This window comes from Paramacrobiotus metropolitanus, unplaced genomic scaffold, assembly GCF_019649055.1.
Source record: "Paramacrobiotus metropolitanus isolate TYO unplaced genomic scaffold, Prichtersi_v1.0 Parri_scaffold0000036, whole genome shotgun sequence".
NCBI lineage: Eukaryota > Metazoa > Tardigrada > Eutardigrada > Parachela > Macrobiotidae > Paramacrobiotus > Paramacrobiotus metropolitanus.
The window spans coordinates 1,030,148-1,056,790 of record NW_026570256.1 but is presented as its reverse complement, the minus strand read 5'-3'; the positions used below and the strand labels follow the sequence as shown (position 1 = coordinate 1,056,790).

General features: G+C 47.1%; 2 protein-coding genes across 7 annotated transcripts in view; both read right to left on the bottom strand.

Moving 5' to 3' along the window:
- LOC129589599 (uncharacterized) overlaps positions 1-26,404 on the bottom strand; it is a 28,898-nt gene extending 2,494 nt beyond the window's left edge. Inside the window, exons 1-5 of one of the 6 annotated variants that reach the window (XM_055484408.1) lie at positions 25,565-26,404; positions 1,193-6,284; positions 972-1,036; positions 613-680; positions 410-531 (exon numbers count right to left, since the gene is read on the bottom strand). In XM_055484408.1, coding sequence (XP_055340383.1) covers positions 410-531; positions 613-680; positions 972-1,016 — 235 coding nt within the window. In that variant the 5' untranslated portion in view covers positions 1,017-1,036; positions 1,193-6,284; positions 25,565-26,404. Of the gene's footprint in view, positions 1-333; positions 532-612; positions 681-971; positions 1,037-1,192; positions 7,548-25,564 lie in introns of those variants that run through there. The other 5 variants (XM_055484407.1, XR_008690623.1, XM_055484410.1 and 2 more) reach the window with 5 other exon arrangements.
- Positions 8,686-17,939, bottom strand: LOC129589584 (uncharacterized). The gene is made up of 4 exons (XM_055484382.1): positions 16,284-17,939; positions 14,003-14,081; positions 12,397-12,614; positions 8,686-9,876 (listed from the first exon to the last, which is right to left on the bottom strand). Exons 1-4 carry the CDS (start codon positions 17,811-17,813, stop codon positions 8,686-8,688), a joined length of 3,018 nt encoding a protein of 1,005 aa, XP_055340357.1. The 5' UTR covers positions 17,814-17,939.
- Positions 26,405-26,643: the final 239 nt, after the last annotated feature.

The following is a 26,643-nucleotide window of genomic DNA, read 5'->3' as shown; positions in this document are numbered from 1 at the left end:
CTACCACCCAACCGTTCGAGATAACGCTGGCATAACGAATTTTTTCACCACTCTACCGCTTACGTAATGGCCGGTCTGACCCCCCCCCCCGTACCAATAAAAAAATTTATTTTTCAAGTTTCCATTTATATAGCGTACACGGTGGTTAACGATGGTTAAAGTCGACCGTGCGACAGGTCCACAGATAGCATAGCAGCACAATCATACTTTCTGCAGAAAACACGCTGATACTCACAGAACGCTGAAAAACTGAACACAATCTAGAATAAGAGAGTAAAAACTACAGAGTGTACTAGATATCTGTATGTTCTTCGAATATGTTACCTAACATACATAAACTCTGGACTTTTTTCTAGAGGCAAGTTCGTGCTAAAGCAGCTTTTGCACAGCGAGAAACAACGGACGGTACCTGTTGGTACCGGAACGATAAGACGGCCGGATAGTGCGTCATTAAATGTCTGCCACTGGTTTTCAGTTGGCCAACACGCGTCTTTTGGTGAGCAGTAGCAGGGCTTCGTTTGGCCAGTGGTTCTAGGAAAATCCTCACAATTCTGCTTTTATCCTCATTCCGGTACTGCATTAAAATTTCAAAAAGGCGGGTTGACAACGTACCTTTGACATATTTCGGGCGCTTTGGTTTCGGTACTTCCTTGCGCCTCAACTATTAAACGCATTGCAACCTGTACAAACCCGAAGAATATATTTGAAGATGTGTTACCGACGTGACATCAAAATAGCCAATCAAATGAAATTATATTTTCGGAACAAGAGCATGCAGTAATTTTTAATGAAATATAAATAATTAAGAAATGGCAGTTGCAGCACGTTCGCATTTACTGCAAATTGCAGTTCGTAATAAAAATAGCTTGTCAATTGCAGTCTGCAATTGACAAGCTATTTTTATTACGAACTGTACCTTAGAGTGCATTTGAACGGTGCTATCAAATAAAACAATTATGTACATTCCTCACCAGAATCACCAGCGTCAGCAGGATATCCATGATAAAAAAATTCATTGCCGCACGAAACTGACCTACTACCACGAAATTTATGAAATTAAATCATAAATATGGTCATAATCTTAAATATCATTTAACATATGTCGAAATGTTTCAAAACGTAGAATGGTTTCCAATATATACTTGGAAGTAAATAGTTCTAAGAAATACTTGGACGTGCATGTCTCGCATACAAGAGAATCCATTGCAGCAGTGGAGCAGAGCGATGTAATCTTCAGCGCAAGCCGATACCACAGAAGCCGGGACTAACTAATAAATGCAACCCGCTGCCCAGCCGGAACCCAGATTGGGTCACGCAACTGACAACTAAGCGATAATCAGCCTGGGCGGCTTACTCGTATTATGCTGTCCCTCTACAGATCATGCTAACCCCAATCGCCTTAGCATTTCTATATTGCACTGATATTTGCATGATTTCGCTCGAAATTCACCGCATACGTTCTGGAAACTACTTGCTAGCTGCTTTGAAACTTTCCGAATACAATAAGATATACTTCTTGATCAGGAGGCGTTATTTGCATTATCAATAACCGTGTACATAACCCTGCTTTCCGGATTTCAGACAGCAGTTTGCGCAATAATAAATTGACACTTTGATATATTTTCGTTTCCGTAAAGATCTGTTCCGGTTTCGTGCTGCGGCCAAACGGCTTACGGCTCTAATGCTGGATCCGACTGTGATCCAGATACGGAGACCTAAACGGAATAGATCCCGTGGAGTGAGCTATGCGATCAGTATAGCGAACTACGCGGAATCGCGAAACGTCGCACCGCTAATAGCTGACTTTTAATAATATTGAAAGTCTGGAGACCAGAAATCAACAAGTGATCGGCGCAGCTCGATCACAAATCGTAGAGCCAATTCAACAGTGTGTAACACTGTGCAGCACGTGCTAAGCCGCGCCCACTAATAAAGCGCAAGCCAATCAGAAGCGAGACACAACACAGACCGTAATCCAAAGGCGTAGCGCCTAGCGCCACGGACGTGAACGCTAGTGAGCCTCGTCTCACATGCCTCTGGGGGGATGCCGAGCTCCGTTGAGGCTGGACACACTCCCGAATCCACGAAAAGACGGTCGCCGGTGTCTGTGCGTGCTCAAAAACATCAAATTCTCTTATTCCATTTATCACATCAATTCCATAAGGCACAATTCCATTTAATACGATGTGAATAAAGAGATCCATTTATAAAAATACTATTCCATATCAATTTTAATACAAAACAGATCAACAGTTAAAAGATCAACAAAAGTATTAATCAAATGTAGACTAGGATCCTCCACTTCTGACTCGTAAAGGTCACAGGTCCTGTCCACCGTTTTCCGCACTTTTTGGCCTATTCCGCTCTGTTGAGCGATCCCGCGCATCCGTAGTGCGACTTTTCATCACAATCCGCTTGAGAATCAGGTGCGTATCCAGTACGACTTAGGAATACTGCTTCAATCTTTGGAATACGGTGCGTATCAATTGTACGACTTTCAAATGAGATCCGTTAAAAGTCACGGAGGGACGTCGTATAGACAAGCGTAGTTCGTTTCCTCCCTGGTAAAGGTCATCCTTTGTTGAGATGATCCGTTGTGATGTGCGACTCGGTTTGGGTTAATGGTCCCAAAAGGTCATGCGACTTAAATTCTGCTACGGTGACTCTCTTGGGCGGTAATGATCCCAAAGGTCATCCAACTTCTCTTCAAACTTCCATCAAAGGTCATGGAGGAACTTAGCCAATTTTCTGCGGCCGTCAAGCATTTCTTCGCTTGCCTCCCTGGTAGAACTTGCCGGTTGACCTTTCCGTCGCACATCCCACTTCAATATGCCTCGAGCGGCCAGAGTGCCGGCAGAGTTTACCGTAACATCTCTGATGGGGCCGGCTAACTACCGCATTAAATTTACCCCATGACGCTTCCACATCCGATCTTGGACTCTTGTTCGCCGCCTGTGGCCCAACTTCGGTACGAGAGATCCGGCTTGGTTACCGCTATTTCTCTCGTTAATTTTCAACACTGAATCGCTCGGAGAGATTGCCGGCATAGTTTGCCGTAGCAACTCTAATGAGGCCGGCTGACTGCCGCATCAAGTTTACCCCATCAAAATTTCCACCTGCTGTCTTTCTCTTTTTCGCCGCTTGTGGCCCACTTTCGTATGCAAGAGATCCGGCTTGATTACCGTAGTTTCTCTTGCCAATTTATGACACTGAATCGCGTAAGGAGGAGAGCCGGCTAACTGCCGTAGCAACTCCTTTGGGGCCGGCTTTATAGACCGAATCAATTTCAACCCCAATCGATGCTCCACATGATTTCTTTACCCTTTCTGATTCTGTGCTATAAATGCTGAAAACAACAAATACACGAATACGGTTTATGTGAACAAGTCATAACGCCCTCATATACAACACCATTTTTCATTTGTGTGACGTGCCGACAAAATGCCGTAGACGTCCTTTTTAATAGTGTGATCCTAACGATCAACATTATTCCATTTCATTTGAGTCGCCTTCGCCATCTCTTGGCGGGCGCCTCTTAGCGTTTTCCGGTTGATTACGGTCAGACGTCCGGTCAATTGGTTCCATGGAATCAACTGCCATGACCTTTTCGGGGTCAACTTCTCGCTGACCACGGCCTTTACCTTGGCGACTTCTTTTAACCGCCTCGACTCGATAGCGTGCGTCATTTTCCTCCAACCGGAGTCTCCGGTTGTTAGGGTCATCCGCCAATCTCCGTTGCACGTCGGCGAGGTTATCGCGGAGTTGCTGGTTCCGTAGGCCACGTCGTCCAATCTGGTTAGGAGCGCGTTCTGGGCGCCGATCGCTTTTCTTTACAAGGAACTCGTCGATGTACATTTCAACTCCGTCAAAAGGTTCGACGTAGTCACTTCCCATGGTGTCTTTAATCTTATTAATCCTCTCTTCCACTTGGGAGGCATGGCGTTGTGTAAGATTGCCCTTTTCCATTCGTATCTTGCACTTTTTCAACGCCTTTCTTGCCGTATGGGCTATCCCGACATGTTCCATCGGTTCTCCCAATTTCGCCACGTGAGGTCGGAAGAGCGGTGGGATATCGTCCTTCATAGTATTTGACACCAACTGGTTCTGTGTCTTATAGTGTGCCAATCTCGCAGCGAAGACCTTCTGCCCCATCCTTCTTGCGGCATGGTCTTTAGGATCCAAGTGTAATCCGATCGATGCTCTTGCTGCAAGCAACTTGAAGGCTGGATTCACGTGTCGTAAGACAAACTGAGCCACATATTCTTGTCGTTCGGGATAATCTCTATAATAGAATTGTGTCATCCCGATTGGGTCAGTCGTATCCAGTGGCACGTCCAACAAATTCAAATCCAATAGGCTATGTAATCCGTTTCGTCGGATAGGGAGGTAACAATCCCTTGCTGAGTCGCGGGGAATGTATAATTGACGGAAAATTCCTTGTTCCACTCCCTCTTTAATTTCTTTCGCATAGCCCGAATCGAATAAAAATTGACGCAGCTGATTCAAAATTGTGTGGATCTTATTCGCATCCGCCGAATCGTCTTCAATCCCCATATATCGGCAGATTTCCGTCTTTTGTTCATCGGTGTCGCGCATATCGTATACCATGTCGATTGTGTCGGGGTGTCGGTTATTGAATCGGGAAGTCGTTCGCCGACCGACTTCGCGACGTTCATCCGGTTCGCGCCGACTTTCTTGTTCGCGTCGTCTGCTCTGCGGCGGTTCAATACCCGTCGATGTGGATGGTTGGGGGTCACTGTCAAGGACCACATTTCTTCGGTGTATCACGTTATCTTGGGACGCTTCTGCGGCTGAACCGAGCCCTTCCATCATATCATCTTCTTGCGCCGCAGGCGCTTCTGCGACTGAGCCGGGCCCTTCCATCGTGTCATCTTCCTGTACCGCACTCACGATGGGATTCACTACATGGACTGTCGATTCCATCCGCTGATACTTCGGGGGTGAATCTTCCCGTTCTGCGCTCGATGACCTTTTGCTTGCGCCAGATTCAAAACCCGCATAATACCTGGCTCTTTCCTGCCATCGTTTATCCTGTGGGTCTGGCGTTCGATTTCGCGTGTGTTCGCGCCTTTTATCCCATGACCTTTCGGGTGTTGACATTCTAACATTGCGGTTACGGAATCCAACTTCCAACGGCACCTGATGACCTTTCTTTTCAGGCTCTGTACGGTAAGTCTCCGCACGCCGTTGTTCTTCACGTCCTCTTGTCGCGGCCAAGATCTTTGCCGTATCGATTTTCCGCTGAATACTTGTCTCGGTTATCTCATTTCCATGGCGCACCCATCCTCTTCCGCCACGGTAATCGCGATCACGGGAACGTTCGCGTGACCTTTCGCTGCGGTAATCCCGTGTCCTTTCACGAGAATGTTCACGTGACCTTTCGCTCCGTCTTTCAGAGATTCGCTCGTGTTCCCTTGAATGTCCGCGTGACCTTTCTCTATGCGGAGGGGAACGGGGCCGTGTGAACACGTCATCTCGTCTGAATCCTCTGAGCGCCTGTAGAACATTACTCTCGTTCTGACGGGATTTGCGCAGTCTTCCATACGTTCTTCAACTGCCTTCTTTATGTATGGTGCCGGAGCGAAACCCTTCTGCAGTCTCAACTTTTCTCCCGCAACAGCGCATCAAATAGTTCCTGTTGCATAGCGGCCGGATCACTCGTCAGCGTGTCAATCTGGATGATAAGAGACTGACGTGTAAGTTGCGCTTCTTCTTCGTTGAGGCTGGCTGTCGGTACAGTTGAACTCGAGGGTTTTGGCATCGCCTCTCTTGCGGCCTGTTCGCTCGCCTTTTGATTCGCCGCATTAATCTTTGCCCGGAGTTCGTCCTCCAGCTGTTGCCGCCGCATCTTTTCCTGATCCTCTTCAAATTTCTTCCGGTATGCGTCCGTTTGTGGGCATTTTAACGGCTCCAAGGTCTCGTCCCAGCCACTTTCGTTATTCCGGATCGCTTCCCGATAACGATCCTCGAGTAGCATTCGCTCTTCAACTGGGATACTGCCGTAATTCCTCGCACTAATGAGGTTTCGAAAGACATCCATGTTCCCGCGTTTAGCTTCCATAAGTCCCACGAGTGAGACGATGTGTGGGTCCCCCAACTTGTGAACACATGTGTAGCACGGGAACTTCTTATCAACTTTCCTGTTATTCCTTAAACAGTCCGGACACTTTGGGTTATAGCCCGTAGATCTGTTTATCTCCGATGCGGATCCTGAGCTTTTAGGAGTGGCTTGACCTTTCTGTGCCATTTTCTCCGTTTTGAATCTGCAATCAGAAAACAATCCATCATAGTAACTTTTCCACGTTAATCTTTCCATCTTATCCATTATCAAGGCTTCTCTATCATTTTTACGCCTATTCCGTTACTGAGCTGAGACTTTCCTAGCTCCTGCTGCCCTCTCTATCACTGTAACGTGGTGACCTTTCTCACGTTATCAGTACTTTCTGACTACTGTGACCTTTTCTATTAGTCTTATCAATCGAATTGACTTTTCACTTTCATTTTTCCGTAAAACTTTTCTCATTCGTTTTTAACTGTTTTATGCTTTTTATGTAATATGCAGGGTTCATTACTCGCTGCATATTACACTCGTCCCATTCACTCAGACTCTTTCGCCGGCGGGTTATACGGTTTGAAGTCCACTCGGCCGTCCTTATTAATATGCAGTGCATTCTCCGCGATCAGAGCTTCAACGGCGTTTTTGATCCACTCTTTATCGTTTTCAATGTTCAAATCTCCCAGTTCGTAATGGACGGCCATGAAGTTCGAAAGGTCATTCCAAGACGCTCCATTGGTACCGCCAATGGCGTCCAAAGCCACATCTGTGATGGCTATCTTCCAGGCCTCCAGCTCCATTTTAAGTCTCGGTGTACGATCCGTGCCCTGTTTCGGAAGGTAGTAAATAACTTTGTTGTCCTTGCTATATTTGCATCCCAACTTTCCTTCCTTATACGCCCGTTTAAGGACTCGCTCGCTCATGCTGAGTGACGATCTTCCTTTAGAATTTTCGGCGACTTGTCTTTTCAGTTCCGTCCCAAGCATCTCGTGTTCTCTGGTAATCTGAATCGCCGCCTGGACTTCGTTCCATGTCCGGTTATTAACATCCAACGGTGCTCCTAACGTGTAATCTGTCGGCTCTTTCGTTTTTGTACCGCTATTCTCCGTTTTCTGGGGGGATATTGCCGAGTCCGTTGCTTCTGTTCTCTCCATTTCGTCAATCCTCAATTTCGCCATTGAACCAGATGATGACTGTGCCGATTTCGGTTCATCAGCTTTCTCCTTCTGTGGTAAAGTCTCGTGACCTCCCACTTCATCTGCTGACTTCGGCCGCTCTTTCTCAAAAGCCTCCTTCAATGGTGTGAACAATGATTTCTGGTACACCTGTCGCGCAGATGCAGCTTCTGCTTCTGCCGCTGCCTTGTCCATTGGGAGCATGACCTTTTCTTTCTCCCGTTTTTCTGAAGTCCCATGACCTTTCGGTTGAGTTTCTTCCGTCACAGTTCCAGATGTCTCTTGACCTTTAGGCTTTTCTGTCGCCGGTTCCAAAGGCGTTGGGGCTGATTTGTCATCGTCACTTTCTTCCGATTCAGTATCCATGGGTCCCTTCTTTTCGACACTTTCGGTGCTTGTGCTTTAACCCGAACTGTTTCTTCCTCCGCTGTTAACTGCGCGATCCGATTCAGTATGGGAGTTGTTGGATCTCCACTCGATGGCACCTTATCCATCTCCTGACTCTCGGACATATGACAGTGGACTTGTTTTTCCGGCGGTATCAGGCCTACTCTCGTATATCGAATCGGGTAACCTTTATGTGCGTTTGTTGTAGAGAGGATGTTCTGTTTTATCATCCTGGGCAACACGCGTTCAGTGGCCGTGTCGATTTCCTTTATCAGTCCCTTTCCGTCATTCCACACGGCGTTAATGTATTGGCTGATCCGGTGACTCGTTGACCCCAACGGGCTTGTCATTCCGCGACTGCCCTTTCTACTCGCATTGAGGTGTCTTCATTTGGAGTCGTCAGCGACTTGTCCGAGCTTGACGGTCTGAATAGTTTAGCCTTATACGCGAAATTCGGATGTTTCTGGAGAAGTTTTCCCGCATTCCGAGCGTATTCCAATACCACATCGAATTTCTGTTTGGTAAAACTACGGTGTTTATCCTTCCTCAGGTATTTCTTTAAACCCGTTCTGAATTTGGACGTTACTGATGTGGTTCTTACTCGTGTAAAGTGCTTCTCCGCTCCATTGAACGCATCAATAATTTCGTCAATCGTGGTCATATTATCACTGTCTGGATCTTCGAATTCTGCTTCATCTCCCGAGTAATCGAGTTCACTTTCTCCATCCGGTTCGATGTAATTGGCCATCGCCAATGCATCAATTTTCCTGGCCTCCTTTCCTTTCTTTTTCGGCTTTGTGGGTTCGCTCTTTGCCTTTTTCCCTTTTTCAAGAGCCTCCGCTAGGCTTCCTGGCTCCACGGTTCTTGATCTTGTCGTTTTCGGGTCCGTGTGTGACCTCGTACTAACCGTCGAAGTACTTGGAAGGCTCACTTCCGATGCTTCCGATTCACGAGACGTCTCTCGTTTTGCTTTTTCTCGCGCTCCTTTTTCCCTACGCTCTTTCGGAGTAGATGCCGAGATGACAACTGGAACAATCTGTTTCACAGCTATGACCTTTCCTTTGGATGTTGACGGCTCAGGCTCGGTGACCTTTGACTTTGATGCGCCGATTCGATAACGAATTTCTTTGGGATAATAGGTACGGATGACCTTTCTTCCGCTTCACCGACTGATTCATCCAATATCTCGACATCATGGGACGACGGTTCGTCTTTCTTCTTTCTTTCTCCCTTTTTCTTCCGGGCGCTCGTACTCTCGCTTTCATCACCACTCTTTTTCTTCTTATCTTCTTCTTCCTTCCGTTTCTTTAGGAATTCACCTTTCTTGACCTTCTCACGGTTCATGGCCTCTTCTAGTTTAGCCGCTTTCCTCGGTTTGACGACCACTTTTGGGGGCTGTTTATCTTCCTCGTGCTCCTCGCCCCTGTCGTCGTCTTCGTCGGCCTGTTCCTCTGCCGAATCATCGTTAGCTTCCTCCTCTTCTGATTCTTCCAGTTCCGATGGTCTCCGGGTACTCTCCGTTCCTGCCTTTTCGGCTACAGAGGCCTCTGCCATCTCTCCGGCTCCACCTTCTTGTGCCGGGTCTAGGGCCTGACCTTCCAAGTGCGGTGTTTCTTTCGTTTGTCCCTGTGTGACGATCTCCCATAAGGGGTTTTTCTTTGCGTCATAAAACACCGTCTTGTACGCTCCGTTTTCCATTTTTCTTGTGAGTCGGAAATGAGCTTCGTCTATCTCCGCTCGATGTCGCATCATGCTGATCAGCGTATTCGCTTGAACTAGAGGATCCTGACGTTGGCTTACTGGTATTAAGTTCCACAACTGTTCAAGTGCTTCCCGATTGGCGTGCTCGGCGCTTTCTTCTGACACGTCCCATGGAGCGTATGGAATCGGATCTCCTGTGATCGGATCAACAATTACCGCGGTTATACACTCCGTTGTCCCATCGCCGTAGTGGATTGTCAGCGTCACTTTTCTGCACGTTCCATCGGTATATTTCAGGATCGGCTCGTAATCGTCTAATGTTCGCTTGCTCGGGTCTGGGTCTGCTGTCGGTTTCGGCCGAATTCTCTCTTTCGTCAGCAGTTTCCCGTCCACTGTGTATGTATATGCTAAGTGGTCGTCATTTGTGCCCACCTTAATACGGATCCATGCGTTTTCTTCGACCGCAACTTTGGACACCACGTGCTTCATCATCTGAATGAGGACTCTCGGGTTATGACGTTCCTCCGGGGGAATGAACTGTAATGCCTCATTAACTTCTGTCTTCGCTCTTTCTCCAATTTCAGTTTTGACTGACTTGTCCGCGAGGGGATTGTATGACTCGATCTCCTTATTCGTTCTTTTATCAACGATCCGAGCGGTGACCTTTCGTTCGTTATGGTCAGTTCCAGTGTATTTAACTGTAAAAGTCCGGCACTTTGGAAGTCGAACTGAAGCAGCTTCAGGGTCCGGCGGCGTGGGTGGTGCACTCTTTCTACCCACTGGGATCGGTGGTTTACTCGTCGTGACCTTTTTCGTTCGCCGCTCCTTCTTGTCACTTTCCTTTGGACTTGTCGTCGGTGACCTTACTCTTTTTCCGCTTTTCACGGTCCCGCTAGATGGCTCCGTGACCGAACTAGTACGTCCGCGTATCGACCCTGCAGTAGAGCTGGCTCGTGACCTTTCTGCTCGTTCGGTTAATTCTGTCTCAATTTTTCTCTTTGTTTCAGGAGGACGCTATCCGACATCTCCTCTACGGGTGCTTCGAACTAATGCCTGTGATGGGCCCCGCCACGCTGCTTGTCAGGTGTCCCCTTTCTTTAGGAATCGTCTTAAGGAATATCTGTATCTTCTCGATCATCGGCGGCCATTTCTGTTGGTTAAGGCCGGATGGTACTGTTTCATCGAGGCGATTCTGATCGCCAACTCTTTACGTTTGACTTCGATGACTTTAGTTTTTTCCTTCATCGCGATATGGACTGCTTCAATGATCGCATCCAGGCTCATTAATCTTCCATAGAATGCATGTTCGTCCTCGACTCGCATATGGATTCTATAAAGATCCCGGCACATACGGTTGAAATCCTGGATGGCCGCTGTATCAGCCGCTGTCAATCCTTCTTCGGTGCTCACTATCACGTTTAATCGCGCATCATCGTCTTTCATATCTAGCGGAAGGTGCGGTGAATTATCATGCACCGTTGGTTCACCCGGGGGCGTTGCCCGTAGACCATCTGGTCCGACCTGCTCCAAATTTGGGCCCAGCGACGGCAGTACGCCTCGCAGTCGTGGTGAATCGAACCGGTTTCCTCCTCGCCTCCCTCCTTTTTGTGGCGAGTTCCGATGAGGTCTTTGCGCTCCCAATTGCTGTGGCGTCCTCAAACGCGGTGCTCCAATGTCCGATAGTGACAAACCTCCTGTTTCCGGGAAGGGTGGCAAGATCGGCGACGCCCTTTGTGACTGCACTGGAGTCGCTAACATTCCGCCAAATCCTCCGTGTCCCATAAATCGGCTCGGTGTAGTCTGTTGCGGTGGCGGCATCAACATTCTTGCCGATCCCATCACTTGCGGTGGTCCCATCAGTGGGGTATACGATCCCGGATGCGATTGATAAGGGGCGCTCGTTATTTGTCCCGAATACTGGGTTCCGGCAGATAAGCCGTGGTGCACCCAGTTAACCGTGTCTTGATAATTCGTTGGCTGTCCTGGATCGTTATACACATAATACCCCGGGCCGCCGTAATAACCTCCTATGCCTGGTTCGTTCTGTGCCGTTCCAACTGACGACGTCGACCCTTCACCATATGAGGTGTCATACTCATATTCGCCTTCCATTCTCTTTGGAGTCGATGTCTTTAATGGGTTTCCGATACTTTCCGAATCCGAAATCTCTGAATTCTGTCGTTCCAATCTGTCCATTAACTGAGCTTACCTTCTGTAACAATGAAACAACACTGGTTAGCTTTTTAACGGTGGTGACCTTTTTACACCTTCCCAACTCCTATTTTAAGTGAGGTAAACCCCTTATTCGTATTTATGTGGGTTAATTTTCTCTGCGTCCTTTAGTTATCCGATCAAGGAGTTCTTTGTCGGCCGCATCTTCCACTTCACCTTTCTGGGTCAGCAATTCTGTAGGAGTTAATTTCTTTTCTTCTGTTTAACCTTTCTCTCCTCAATGACTTTCGCTATATCGCGGCCCAATTGTTCAGCTTTTGATTTGACCGCTTCTATCTCCTCCTTTATCTTTTTTATGAGGTCATTCTCATTGCCGGTAGCAGTGCGTGGTTCGAAAAAATTCGAATCGCGCTCTGATATCTCGGCGCCAGTTCGCTGTTTCGAAAGGTCATCTTTGTCTCCGGTAGCGGTGCGTGGTTCGAAAAAAGGATCTTGGTTCGGTTCGAGTTCTTTTTGCGAAGCGCGTTTGGCTACTTCATCTTCAGTTCCTGGTGACCTTTCTGCCAAATTCCCAGCTTCTGCGTTCAACTTGATTGTAACTGCTGTTTCAAAATCCTTATCTTCTTTCCTTTTTCTTCCTCTTTTCTTTATTGGTTTATCTTCGCTTTCACTCTTGTTCATCCGAGCTTCATCCGTTTCGGGTAGGGGAGGTGGTTCGAAAGGAGTCTCTTTTTGGGGCTTAAGCTCTGCGTCTTCATCCGGCAATGGCGGGTGCCATAACTTCAAGCGATCGATCGAGACCACCTTCAAGTCCGCTCCTTTCTTTGGGTTTTGTTCAATAACCTCCGCTTCGTTTGCTCGCGGGAAGCTAATGATCTTCCATACCTTGTCATATTTCGATTTGAAGTCCGATTGGTTCTCTTTCTTTCCTTGTTTCGTATCCTTTGGAAGTCGTATCAACACAAGGTCGCCGACTTTGAAGTTCGGTTCCGATTTCTTCTTGTTATAGATTTCCGCGTTCTTTTCGTACGCATCTTTGATGTTACATCTCGCCACTTCTTCGGCAAAGGTCAAATTCTTCTTCATGGTCTCTACCCATTCGTCTGGAGTTCCATAATCATCGGGTATATTCGTTTTTGTGACCACGTCTTCCGGCATTGTCATTTCTCTGCCGTGCAGCATATAATATGCTGAATATCCGGTCGTGGCGTGTACGACTCTGTTCATCGCCGAAATGACATATGGGAGGTACTTATTGAACTTTCTTTCATTCCCCGCTTTCAAGTATTGCGCCAAGCCATCCGCAATAGTTTGCATCTGTCTTTCAACTTGGCCTTGACCTTCTGGATGATATGCTGTTCCGAATGTGTGTTTGATCTTAAACACATTGGTGACCTTTGCCAATACTTCAGCTGTAAAGTGTCGTCCACGATCCGTATGTAGGATGTGCGGTGCTCCGTGCACCAGTATCACGTGCTTGACAAACACTTTTGCAAACTCTTTCGCCGTTGCTGTCTTCATTGGTACTGCTATCACGTATTTCGTCAGCTGGTCGATGAATACTGCTATATACTTATATCCGCGTTTCTTCGTTGGTAACAACGGTCCTTTCAGATCCGCGTAAACTCGGAAGAACGGATGTCCCACTTTAATCTCTTGCAATTTCCCGGGTGGGCATTTCCTCGGTGTCTTACGAAACTGACATCCTTGACAGGCAGTTATATAATTCTTTACATCGGTACTCATTCGATCCCAATAATATCTCAATCGGATTGCTGTCAATGTCTTCTCGAATCCCAAATGTCCCGCTGCTCTCTCATCGTGCAATGCGTGGATTATCGCTCTTCGCATTGACAACGGTACCACATATGTCCTTTCAAGTTTTCCATTTTTATCCTTTACTCGGTACAGTATGCCATTCCATAACTGGTAATGAACTTCAAATTTCGATCGCGTTTCGGCATCTGGTAGATGTTCCAATTCATCTATTATCATCGCCAGATGGGGATCCTTCAGCTGTTTATTCCGCAACTGCAAGTTCGAGTCATCTTCTTCCTCCTCGTCACCTTGAATGTTAACAATGCGGACTGTTGCCGTACTGAGTTCGTTCCAATCCTTGATGACCTTGCACCGCGGTAACGGTTTGTACCTCTTTTTGTCTGTTTTGGGAATCTCAACAACTTGATCGGACACTCATTCAGCGCTTGTGTCACTTTGTCCTTTTCCCAAAGGTCATTCCGACTTTCCACCGTTTCGTCAAGTCCGGTGACCTTTCCATTTTGATCTCCGAATTCCGCGTTAAGTCCGGTGACCTTTCCATTTTGAGGTTCTGGTTCCACTTCAAGTCAGGTGACCTTTAGGTCACTCACGGTGGGCAACCAACTTTTTACCCGGTTCACTTTTGCTTCCGTTTCAGCCGACTCGTTTGCCGTAGCTGAGGTGACCTTTAATCGTTTTTCTCGTTGTTCCGCCATCTGTAAGAACAACTGACCAATTTCAATTGCTGGTTCTTTTGTGTCAAATTCCTTCTTATAATCCTCGAAGTTCGGGATCTCATCAAATTCCTCTTCCTGACACGTCGGACCTTCGATTGGTGCTCTCGATAACGCATCCGCATTGTCGCAGTATTTTCCCGGTTTATATTCAATTTTGAACTGATGACCTTGTAATGCCATCGCCCATCTCGTCAGGCGCGGGTTCATTCCAACTTTATTCGTTTCCGACCTCAATAGGTTGGTCAGCGCCTGGTGATCCGTTCTTACGGTGAATTCCGCATAATCAATAAACGGCTTGAATTTTCTGACAGCAAACACTACCGCCAGACATTCCCATTCCGTTACGCCGTAATTTCTTTCAGCTCCATGTAACACGCGACTCGCATATGCGATCGGGTGGCCATCTTGAGATAATACCGCTCCGATTACCTCTTTACTCGCGTCACATTCAATAACGGTCGGCTTTGCCGGGTCAAATTTCGCCAATACTGGACCTTCGCATAACAGTTGTTTCAGACTGTTGAATTCCTCTTCGTGCACCTTTGTCCAGTCCTTCTTCACTTGTTTATCTTGTCTCAACAGTTCGTACAAATGGCAAGTCTTTTGTGCATATCCCATTATGAACTTGCGGTAATAGTTCGCCAGTCCCAGGAATGACCTTAATTGTCGTTCAGTTTGAGGTCGTTTGAATTCGGATACTGCGGTGACCTTTTCAGGATCCATTCGAATTCCATCTTCACTAAGGATATGTCCCAGGAATCCCATTTGTCTCATTCCGAATTCGCATTTGGTCGGTTTGATCGTGAATCCCGCTTCGACTAAACTCATTAAGACGTTTCTCAAATTCTGCATGAAGATCGCCCAAGTTTTTCCGGCGAAAATCACGTCGTCAATGTACCCGAAAACGCAACCCTTTCTTTTCGCTTTCGACAGTACTTTATCCATACACAATTGGAATGTTGCTGGTCCATTACAAACTCCAAATGGCATTCTTTTAAATCGATACATTCCGTCTTGCGTTACAAAGGTCGTCTTGTTGATTGACGCTGGATCCATTGGGATCTGCCAGAATCCACTTTGTAAGTCCATTTTTCCATAGTATTTGTTGCCTGCACACGCATCAAGCAACTCGTCCGGATTCGGTAACGGGTAGTTATTCTTCCTCGTCAACTTATTCAGCATAATGTAGTTGACGCAAAATCTTGTTCCCATCGTTCCGTCGCCGTTCTTTTTCACAGCCAGCACGACTGGAAAGCTCCACTCGGCGTCTGACGGTTCGATCACATCTTGTGCCAACATCTCTTCTATATGCTTTGTTAATGAATTCACGGCCTGTCCAACTCGTTCTGGCCGGGTTACATTTGACTGGTTTCGCGTCTCCCGTATCGATAACGTGAGTGACCCTTTCACATCTCCGTACGGTTTCTTTGACGTCGGTAAGACTTTCCAGAATTCCCAGAACGCGTTGTACACGTCGTTCTTTTGTTCCTCAGTTAGGTCAGGTCCTAATTTCAGATTTCCAATTATTTTTGTCAGTTCCGCTTTCGTCGTGTCATCCACCTCTGGGTCTTCGAGCACGTTCTTTACTGTCCCAGCGTTGACCTTTACATTTTCCATATGTTCGTACGGTTCAACGTATCCGAGAAGCTGATTTTTCTTCACGACTCGGTATTTGCTACTGTGATTCGCAATGACGATTTCAAAGTATTTTCCCCTGTGATCCGTCACTCCTGCCAACGGTTGCACTTCAGTTTCCACTTGTGGGACCGGTGTAAACATCAACTTGCTCTGAGCCGGTGCATATTTTCCCATCTTGACCTTTACCCGTGTGCAGTTTGACGGTTTCAATTTGATTCTTTGATCACTGTAGACTTTGATCACATCCTTCGACATTCTAGCCTTTTCCACTTTCAATCTTCTGACTTTAATATCCTTTTCTTTTTCTTCATCCACCTCGTCGTCTTCATCCAAATCTAGTAAGTCCTCTTGTTCTGAAAGGTCACTTACACCCGAATCTTCTGAAGTCGTTGAGTTATCGCTTGAACTCGTCCATTCCGAGTCAGAATCGCTGCTCTCATATTCTTGTGCAGCGGCTTGACCTTTGTCAGCCTTTTCAAGTGGACGCTCATCAACTCCTTCATCGTCTGATGAAAGGTCACTTTCATTTTCTCGTGAATCACTAAGTTTTTTCGTTTTTAAATTTTTGAGCAGAGGTTTGTCCGTTTCCTTTGCTTTTCTTCCATTTCGTGCAGCGACTCTTGGGTGACTCCTTGCTACCCGGATTCTCGTTGATGACCTTTCCGACTGATCAGAGTTTGACCTTTCTTCTGCCTGCTTTGACCTTTCCAAATCGTCAATCTTTTTAAGGCTCATTAATGGCTTTTCGGTCGACTCGACCGGCGGGCATTCCTCACCGTTATCGAGTGACCTTTCCCCGTTTTTTGCTTCTGTTACTGGGTTTTGCTGTTCATTCGATATCCTTTCAACTTCCTCTTTGAACTTCTTCCACATTTCTCCTCTGTCCGTTAACATCTGTGCAATGTCGAAGGCTGATTTTGGACTTTCTTCCGTCTCTTTCGATCCTCCTTCAGCTGTCTCTTTAGCTGTTTCTTCCTTCTCCGCTTCTTTCATAGTCTCTTTATCAACTTCATCCTGTCGGACCGTCTCGTAACCTTTAGGCCGTTTGGGACCGACAAAGACACAATTTGCCATCAGCTCTTCAGTGACCCAGTCATCACTCGGAATCGTTTCGTACATGTACCAAGTATCACCACCTCGTTCTGGGTAGTCGACTCCATCTGGATCTGGTGCAAAGGTCACCTTTTTCTTCTCCATTAATCCCGGTAACCTTCTTTTCCGGGTTACTTGCAATTCGCGCATCTCCTTTGCGTCGAATATTGGGATCTCCGTTTCGAATTTCCTCCAGTATTTGTCGAATATCTGCCAGTTATCATCTTTGAGTGCTTTACAGAATACCACCACCGATTCATAAACCGGTGTACCGAGTCCTGTTGGGAATATGACTGTTCTCCCTTGACCTTTGTACATATGATTTATGCGAAAGTCCCAGAACAGTTCTATTCTCGCTTCTTCCCATAGCTGTACTTCTTCGTTCATTACGTCAATCTCTCTTTCGAGTTTCCGTTCCGTTTTTACCGGGTCAAAGGGATCTTGGATTCCGTTATCCGCACGTTGCTGCCAATGGTTTAGCCATTTTCCTCTCCCCGTAATGAAATTTTTCACACATGACAACCAAGTCCGGTATCTGTTCCAATGGTACCGTTCAATGTGTGGTTTCCACATTTCATTTGTCCGCATGATGCTTTTCACTTCTTTTTGGACTTGACCTTTAAGATCTGCTATTGCAGCGTTACATCTCGGCCATTCTGAAAGGTCATCTTGGGAGGCATCTTGGCAACATTCAGTGCATTCCCATTGTGGTTGCACTCTACACGGGTCCTCGTAGTAACCGTGTCCGCAGCTCCCCCTTCGTTCTTCTGGAGTTAATATCCTCCGATTCGTTTGCGGTTTGATGATCTCCTTCTCCTGTGTTGTGGCTTTCTGCTCACATTCGATTTCTGTTATACTCGCTTCGTCGGAGGATATTTCAATAATCTCTGTTTCATTGTTCAGTTGGTGACCTTTCAACTGTTCAAGCGCTTTGTTGCGGATTTCGCTCGCGAACATCTGTTCTTCTTCGGCTATTCGTTTCAATATCCGCAACCTTTCACTCTTTTTATCCTTCCCGACTTTGGCCGTCTTTATTCCCAGTGCCTCTGGTACTGGGATAGGCTTTGCCCACTCCATGCCAGGCACAAGCGATTGTTTCGCTGCAGCTGTCGCTTCTTTCTGTGTGGCAGCTATCTCTTCAAGTGTTGGTGACCTTTCGTCATTTCCGGTAGCAGATCGAGGTTCGAAAAGATTCGGGGTACGCTCTGGTACTCTCTGCAAACCTTTTACTTCGGTTTCATTTTCGGTAGCAGGTCGTGGTTCGAAAAAGGTCTTGCTGACGTTTTCGGATCCAGCTCTGGCACAAGTTCAACTGGTGACCTTTCATCTTTCGTTCCCAGTGCCTCTGGTACTGGGATAACTTTGTCAACACATTCTTTTTCTGTGGCTCCTTGCTTGCAGTTGTCTGCGATCATACTTCTCCCGTCCGGGAGAAATATGATCGCCTCATCCGTGTCTGGCGCAAGCGGTTCCTTTTTCCTCTCGTTCGCTTTTTTAACATTTCCACTTTCACTTTTCTTCTCCGGTGCCTCTGGTACCGGGATTATTCGTTGGGTAATTTCGTTCTGCTGCATTCTCGTCATTCCCGGTGCCTCTGGTACTGGGATGACCTTTTCTCTTCCCTTTTGTGTCAGTATTGTCCGGTTTAATGTATTTTCAATTTCCTGCTGGATCACTTTCAGCTGTTCAAATGTTGACAATTCTTTTTGCACCGTCTTTTTCTGCTCGATTCCCGGTGCCTCTGGTACTGGGATTAGCGTTTTATTAGCCGTTTGAGCATTTCCCGTCTGTTTTACAAGTTCGGTGACCTTTCCGACTTGAACTTTGGCGACTGGTTTCGGGTCATCTTCTTTCTCTTCTTCACCTTCGTTATCCATCAGTACAAACTTCTTCTCCAAGAAGTCAAATCCCAATAACACCTGGACGTCATCACATTTCGGTCGGACGTAGAATGAATGTTCGCTAGTCTTTTTCCTTAAGGTCACTGGTGCTACGCAGTAGTGCGTCACCAGGAATCCTGACGTTCCGCTAATTCCGTTTATCTTCACCAGTCTGTCTGGTGGCAATGGGAGCATATGAAGTCCATTCTTTTCGCAAAACGGTTTGCTGATCAGCGACGTCTCAGCGCCGGTGTCCAACATTGCGTTGACCTTTATGTCTCCCACTTTCACTTCATGAGTGTACGCTTCAATTCTTTTGGGTAATTTTCCGTTTTGAATCTTCAATGTGTGTATCTTGCATTTCACAGGGATTAGAGATACCGGTCCCGGATCCATGTCGGGAAGCACTTGTCCTTTCGCTGGAGTACTATGACCTTTCAGTATCTCCCTCAACTTGTCAATCCTGTGTGGCACGTCAGTTCGAACATCGTAGAATTTCTGCGGTTTTTTCTTGTCTGCTTGCTTCTCTGCAGCCATTTTACCGCTGGTGACCTTTTCAACATTCTGCACTTGCGGATTTGCTTTTGTGCTATCCCCGTGACCTTTAGTCACTTCATTTATCGTCTCGTGGATCAGTTCCTCTTTGCGGTTTTCATTTCGTTTATCCCGCAGCTTCTCAATGACTTCACTTGTTATTTGGTCAGCTTGCTTCAATTCGTCTGCTTCGCTGTCTTTCATCTCATTTGGTGACCTTTCATATGTTACCATATCATATCCCTTTTCGGTCATCCATTCAATCACCTTTGCAGACACTTCATTGTTCGTTTTCGTCGGGTCGATTTGCGAAGACATCCCGTCTGTTCGGGCTGGTGACTTGTCATTGGCATCCTTTTGTAGTGCTTGTGAGAAGTCCCGTGACCTTTCGACAGCGCTAGTCTGTTGCATTTGCGCCATCTCATTTGACCCTCCTTCCTGTTCATTTTGCGCTAAGTCCTGTGACCTTTCATTGCGCTTTATGACAAATCCGCCGTTTGACAGCTTTTGTATGGGAACTTTTTCTCCATAATTCGACGGTTTATCTTTCGGTGGTGCGTTTCGCGGGTTATTCAGGTCAGCTTGTGCATTCTTGTATTCAGTTGCGTTGAATACTGGAGCAAGGTTCGGTGACCTTTTAACTTCTTTCCCGGTAACCAATTCTTCCAGTCGTTTTCTCTCATGTTGCGTTCGCAGTTCTCGCATGTCCCAGTAATCTTCTTGTGACATTCCACTTTTGTTTCGCTTTCGGTGTCACGGGTATCCACATCCCGTGATTCCCATTCGGTCTGTAGGCCACTTTTGCCATATTTCCTTCCGTTGCAGCGTTACTGCATCCACAAGTGAGTCATCGGAGTTCTGCTGTGCCTGTTCGCTATTCTTTGCTGCGCTGTTCGCAGTGTCAAGTCTGTTTCTTGACCTTTTAACACGACGCTGTCGCCGTGACCTTTAGCGTTCGCACTTGCTCCTTTACTTTTCACTTGGACTTTTCCTACGGAAGGTGACCTTTCATCTCTTCTGTTAGCAGTGACATTCTGCTCCATCCATTTTTGCCTCATCAACTTCTCATCTTCGTCCTCCGAGCAATTCCAGAACTTTGGCTTTGCATCTCCGTAACAGTCACAACATGACTCATTCGCTTTGTCGTTTTCTGCCAAGTATTTCCGGAATTTCGCATGTTGCTCATTTTCCTCTTGTGTCGTGCCATTCTGTGGTTTCTTCTGGTTCAACAACGCCTGTTGAATCTTCGCATTGCGTAATGCACGGCGTTCAGCTAACACCTTTTCGCTGCAATACGGTGACCTTTCATTTTGCTGCGCTGTTCGCAGTGTCGCGCTACCGTCACGACAATTTCCACTCGCAGTACCATTCTGCGGTGACCTTTGGTCTCGTTGCACATATCCACTCGCAGTACCGTTCTGCGGTGACCTTTTATCCGCTTGTACTGGTTTCCCGATAACCAGTTCTTTTTGCTGCTGTGACGGCATCCTTATAGCCGTTTCCTGTGGTTGCGGCATCCATATAGCCGGTCCATTTTCTTTTCGCGCTGACGGCATCCTTATAGCCGTTGCAGTGGTCACATTCACTGCAGTACCATTCTGCAGTGGTGACCTTTCCATTCCCTTTTTATCCGGTGGTTTAGGGTCGGGGCGATCAGTAGGCTCACCGGTGCCTACTGATCTTGCCCGTTTCCCTGAACCGGCGCACCACTTTGTTGCGCGCCCTGCACGTTTCCTTGCACGTTTCCTTGTCCGCCGTTATTTACCGGGACATAATTTTGTCCGCCTCCGTTATTCTGGCCACCACCATTATTTTGGCCACCACCCTGTTGGTAGTTTCCTTGGCCACCTCCGTTTCCGCCGTTTCGGTTGCCGCCATTCCAATTGCCGCGGCCGAAGCCCCTATTCTTTCCTTTGAAGCCGCCTCGGAAGCCGCCACGGTTGCCGCCGCCTTGGCCACCATTTCCGTTTCCATAATTTCCGTTTCCTTGCTGAAAGTTCGCTTTCGCCTGATACCATTGAGCTATCAGGTCATATCCGTTTGCTACCGCCTGGCGCCAGCCGCCCGAATTGCGCAGCCGTTGCCATTCTCTAAAGGCGAACAAGTTCGGGTTCTGATCCGGTGGCGTATTCGCGAACTTGCATCCCTGGGTCTGGTGGTTGCCATACATGCAGTATTGGCACATCTGCACACCATTTGCAACCCATCCGTCAATCATTTGAAACTTGAATTCCGTTCGTGACCCCTGATTCTGCTGGAAGTTATTCTGATTTCCTCTATTTGGCTGGAAGTTGCCTTGACCTTGACCTTGATTCTGGAAGTTCCCTTGACCTCCATTCCAATTTCCATTACCATATCCGTTTCCACCGAAATTTCCATTGCCCACTCCTTGTTGTGGTAATCCTGCATTCATAAGGGCCACATTCTGTGGTGCCGGTGGAGCCACATTCTGAGGTACCGGTCTCACTTGAGCCGCCGCCTGTATCGCAGCTACCATTGCGTATGTAAGTGGCTGTCCCGTCTGGCTATCGATAAAGGTCACCTCCTTTGTGACCTCTTGCACCGGGGCTTCTCTGCGGTATTCAACCGCCTGTTGAACCGGTGCTGCCGCAATCCTTTGTTGTGGCACATTCTCAACTTGTCCTGTGCGAATTGTGACATAGTCCTGGTTGCGTTGACCTTTCGGTGCTTTGTACTTTTCTTCTCCAGCTGACCAATGTCGGAAGAAATCTTTGATTTCGGTTGGCGTTCTACACTGCTGTGTGCGCAGTGCCTTATAAAGGTCACTGTCCGCTCTGCATCCTTCGATAAGGAAGCCGACTGCTTGCTTCTCAGTAATGATCCTTTTCGCCTTGTATTTCATGATCGCTTGATAAAACTGGTCAAGCGATTCTTTTCCAAGGTCGAATTTCCTTGCCATGGCTTCTCGTAAGCCGAGGACTTCTTCATCACGGTCACCATATTCGTCTTTAAATTTAGTCATCCATTCTGTCACCGTATATTCGGTCTCTTCCTGGAGTGCGATTTCTCTCTCTCCTTCGAACCAGGTTTTTGCCGGTCCCTTCACCGCGCTAGCTATTTCGATTAAAATTTGATCATCCGTAAGTCGGTAGGTTCGCTGTGTATCTCGGACCAATTGTGTCCAGCCATTTACCGCATCGCGACTTCCGTCAAAGGTCACTAATGTCGTTTTCCTAGCCATCGAATTTAGCGCCTTTGTCAATTGCGCCGCTGTCGATTCCGCTGTCGGGTCATCCTCCTCTTCGCTATTTTCATCGTCATTTTGTTTTGGTTTCGCCTTTCCGTAACGGGACTTCCGAGAGCGTTCTTGTCGGCTGGAGGGTCTGTCCTTGAGCCTTTCGTCATTATACACATTCGTTTCAATATGCGGGGGAAATTGGGAGGGATCGCCATGACTCGTGTGCGGATAGCCTCCTGATGGTGGCTCTTTGTCATCTTTGACCTTTTCACCATCCTTTTCGTCTTTGACGTTTCCTCTGCCGGTACCAGTTCGCAGCGGCATCTCAAAGTGGAAGCTTTTGCCCGTGCCCGTTTCATGTGCTTTACTGTAACTGGGCGGGGGTGATTCCACTATTGCGGTTCGAACTCCATATTGCAGGAGCTGTTCGTCTTTATGTTTGTTGGACATATTAAGCGTCTTATTTTCGTCTTCGAGGCGTCTGATTTTTAACTGAGATTCCTCCTTCTCGGTCTTCAAGTTCTGATTCTCCTCCTTGACCTTCAACATATGCTGGTGGAGTTGGAACGTTTTCTCCTGGATGACCTTTTCAGTGTCATTCTCCACCTTTTTTATGTGTTCCACCAACTGGGTCACATCTCTTTCCAGTTTCGTATATTCCTCGGCTGCTGCCTTCAGCTGATTCTTCGTTTGGGTGAGCTCATCCTCCCCTGTCATTACCGTTTGGGTCATATCTATCAACTCCGTGTTGAGTTTGATGATTTCCTGTGTCTTCTGGTGAGCCGCTTGTTGCCACTCTTTGTCTTTCAATTCGAGCGCGGTGACCTTTACATCTAGGAGGTGTGCCTCGTGCTCCCATCTCAGACCTTTTTCGGCGATTGTCTTAGCGACTTCTTTCAATTCAATGTTCTCTGCGGTGACCTTTTTGTTATCTTCCTTCAACATCTGGTTCTCGTCCATCACCTGTTTAATTTCGTTGCTCAACCGTGCGCCTTCGGTAGCTGTGAGGTCTCTCAGATCTTTAGCCGCTTGGACGGCTTCATCAGCTCTTCTCTGATGACCTTTCGATTCTCGTTGGAGTATTCCGATATTCTCGTCCCGTTGCTTCAGATCGTTTCTGAGCTTGAACACTTCAGTAGTGTTTGTTAACAGTCGCTGGGTAGCTTCGGCGAGTTTGGTCGCATAGTCGTCCCTCTTTGCTTCAGCTTCGGTAACCTTTTGTTTCAATGCGTCGCATTCGTCCTTCAGTTCGGCTAAGTGTTGTGACCTTTCCGCTGATTCTTCTGACATACTTTCGTTAAGGTCACTGACTGCAAGATGACCTTCCATTTCTCTGTCATCGACCATTTTCAAGTATTCTTCCGCGAGTTCTCTTTGGCGTTCATACTTAATCTTCCATTCGTCCGCCGTGCTCTCCAGGTCAACCTGTTGTTGTTCCAATACGTATATTCGGGCTTCCAGCGACGACAGTTTTTCCCGATTTTCTTTTGTTCGTTTCGTTGCCTGACTTTCCTTGGCTTCGAGTTCGCTTTCCAACTCCCTCACACGAGTCCTCAAAGTCGTTGTGGGACTATTCGGTGATGGTGGTCGTACATTAATGACCTTTCCTGTTTTTGTCCGTTCAATGAGGTGCTCGGGTATTTCCTTGAAGGGTGTCATCCCTTCAGCACGGTCGGCTTCTCTTATCGCGGTTTGGAAGGACATATTCATCGTCGTTTCATCATCCGTGAAATACGATTCATTTGACTCGTCTGAGACCATTGGAGTTGCCCAAAGGTCATCGGCTGAAGTCCTGTCGTTCAGTGAAAGGTCATCCAGTCCCAGTTCGGCAAGTTCCTCTTCGGTGACCTTTGTCTTTTCCGTTTCCGATCGAGTCAGGTTCACATTTTTATCCTGCTCGTCAGTTCCGACAGTGGTAGCATCCAGTTGTGATGCCCCGACTGCTTCCTCTTCCTTCTCTGTGGTTCTGTCCTCCCCAGTGACCTTTTTCTGGTTCATCGGTTTTCCTCCCGCCACAGACGCGGGGGTTTGCTTTCCGTCTCCGCTGGAGCTCTCTTCGTTCTGTGTAGCTCCCAGCGCCACTTGGTATGTGCTATCGCTGCCTTTGCTGTCCTTTCTTGCAAAGGTCACAGCCGCTCGGGTCTGTCTGTCGTGGCCGACTGGACGTGCGAGCGACTTGTATTCCTTTTTATAAGGATCAGCTGCACCTTGCTGTGATCCTCGGGAGCTCCTGCTTCCCTGGCTGTTATTTGATGTCGGTTCGTCGTTGTCTTTGTCCATGTTGATCGGATAACTTGGACGCTCCTGCCAATTGTTCTCACACACGCGTTATTGTATGGTTTATTCAGTTGTCCTAAAGGTCACTTTGTACTTTCGAAATTTTTCTAAGTCCTTGCTAAAGGTCACTTTTCGATTGAAAAATTTCGGTTAAGTTCCGTTTAAAGGTCACTTTTTCAATAAAAAGTTCGAGAGATTTGCCCTAAAGGTCACTTTTCAGACAAAACTTCGAGAGCCTTTTTACAGTTCAGAACACTTTTACGAATAAAATTCTACAGCTGCTGATATCGCTGTACTACTAACTGACTCAATTTCAACTTCGTTAAAAGGTCACTTTTTGGTTCAACTTAATCAGTTCCAACTTTTTGGTAAAGGTCACTTCCAAACTCAACTCAGCTCAAAGGTCACTTCCCAGCTCGATTTTAGTTAAAGGTCACTTTCCAGCTCAATTTAAGTCAAAGGTCACTTTCCAGCTCAATTTTGGTTAAAGGTCACTTTCCAGCTCAATTCAGGTTAAAGTTCACTTTCCAACTCAATTTTAGTTAAAGGTCACTTTCCAGCTCAATTTTGGTTAAAGGTCACTTTCCAGCTCAATTCAGGTTAAAGGTCACTCTCCCTTTCAAATATCTCGTCTCAATTCAAATTTCCCTTTTACAGTTCGAGTTCAACGGAAAATCCCCATTCGGGTTGTTTACTTCGTTCTGATTGGTCCGCTAGCTCGATTTACTCAGTTCAAATTTCAACCAATCACAGCTCAGATAACTGACCAATCACGTTAGTCCGCTTAAATTTTATATCAGCCTGACGTCACGGTCAACGGCCAGACTTGCGCACCGTGTGCAAAATCCCGCCTACGTCTACGCTCAGCTCAGTATCGGCCAATAGAAATTGCAACTTTTACCGTCTAACCAATGCCGTAATTAATAACGGTTTTCTACCTGTTGACCGTCCGTTCCACGGGGGAAGTGATCCAGATGATCCGATTTCTTCTCCAAAATCCGCTCCCGCGTTGCCGCTTTTCCGTAGCGGTTGTGCCGCACGCTTTTAATCTGCTACTGTGCCGGCTGACTGCCGTAGCAACAGTAGTAGTGCTCTACTCCAGTTTGGAGGAGTCTGATCTGGTCTTTTCCGTGCGCCCCTTTTGGCGCTTCGCCGCTTGTGGCCCACGGCTTAGGATTCGCTGAATCCTTGCCGAGTATCAGTGACACCAGTGTAGGTCTTCGCTGAAGACTCTACACCGAGGAACACTGACGACTGAAACTCTTGCACTCTTGCACAGCTAAGGAAACAGCACGGTTCTTCGCTGAAGATACCGTACCGAAAACCGAAGCTGGAAATCCGCGTCCGATGGGGGAAATTGCACCGCTTGTGGTGTGCGCTTTGCTGTCACACAGACCTGCGCCTTGCTGGTCGCGGGTAACACGTCAAATAACAGGCCAACTTTGCCTGACACCAGTCAAATCAGATCAGATCAATTCAAATCAGAGAACCGCTGTCGGCTCTGCTACCATCTAATGCTGGATCCGACTGTGATCCAGATACGGAGACCTAAACGGAATAGATCCCGTGGAGTGAGCTATGCGATCAGTATAGCGAACTACGCGGAATCGCGAAACGTCGCACCGCTAATAGCTGACTTTTAATAATATTGAAAGTCTGGAGACCAGAAATCAACAAGTGATCGGCGCAGCTCGATCACAAATCGTAGAGCCAATTCAACAGTGTGTAACACTGTGCAGCACGTGCTAAGCCGCGCCCACTAATAAAGCGCAAGCCAATCAGAAGCGAGACACAACACAGACCGTAATCCAAAGGCGTAGCGCCTAGCGCCACGGACGTGAACGCTAGTGAGCCTCGTCTCACACGGCCTTAAAGACCGGCAGCCGCTTTTCGAGCTACGCGTATAGTACAGGTGCTCAAAACATGTTATTACAGTATTATTGGATGCCTAAAAACTACAAAATCGTTATGCAACTATTGTTCGATGTTTGACTGATTAAAGGTTTACAGGTCAAGT

What these genes read in the sequence shown, in the direction of transcription:
- LOC129589584 (XM_055484382.1), bottom strand. Translation starts at nt 17,813, where the DNA reads ATGGAGTGGGCAAAGCCTATCCCAGTACCAGAGGCACTGGGAATAAAG. An exon ending in GGTCATCAACGAGAATCCGG is followed by an intron (nt 14,082 to 16,283) that starts GTAGCAAGGAGT and finishes CCGACGTGTCAG; the next exon opens with GAAGAGGAATTTGATGAGAT. An exon ending in TCAAATCGAAATATGACAAG is followed by an intron (nt 9,877 to 12,396) that starts GTATGGAAGATC and finishes GAGGCATTACAG; the next exon opens with TTCATTCCCCCGGAGGAACG.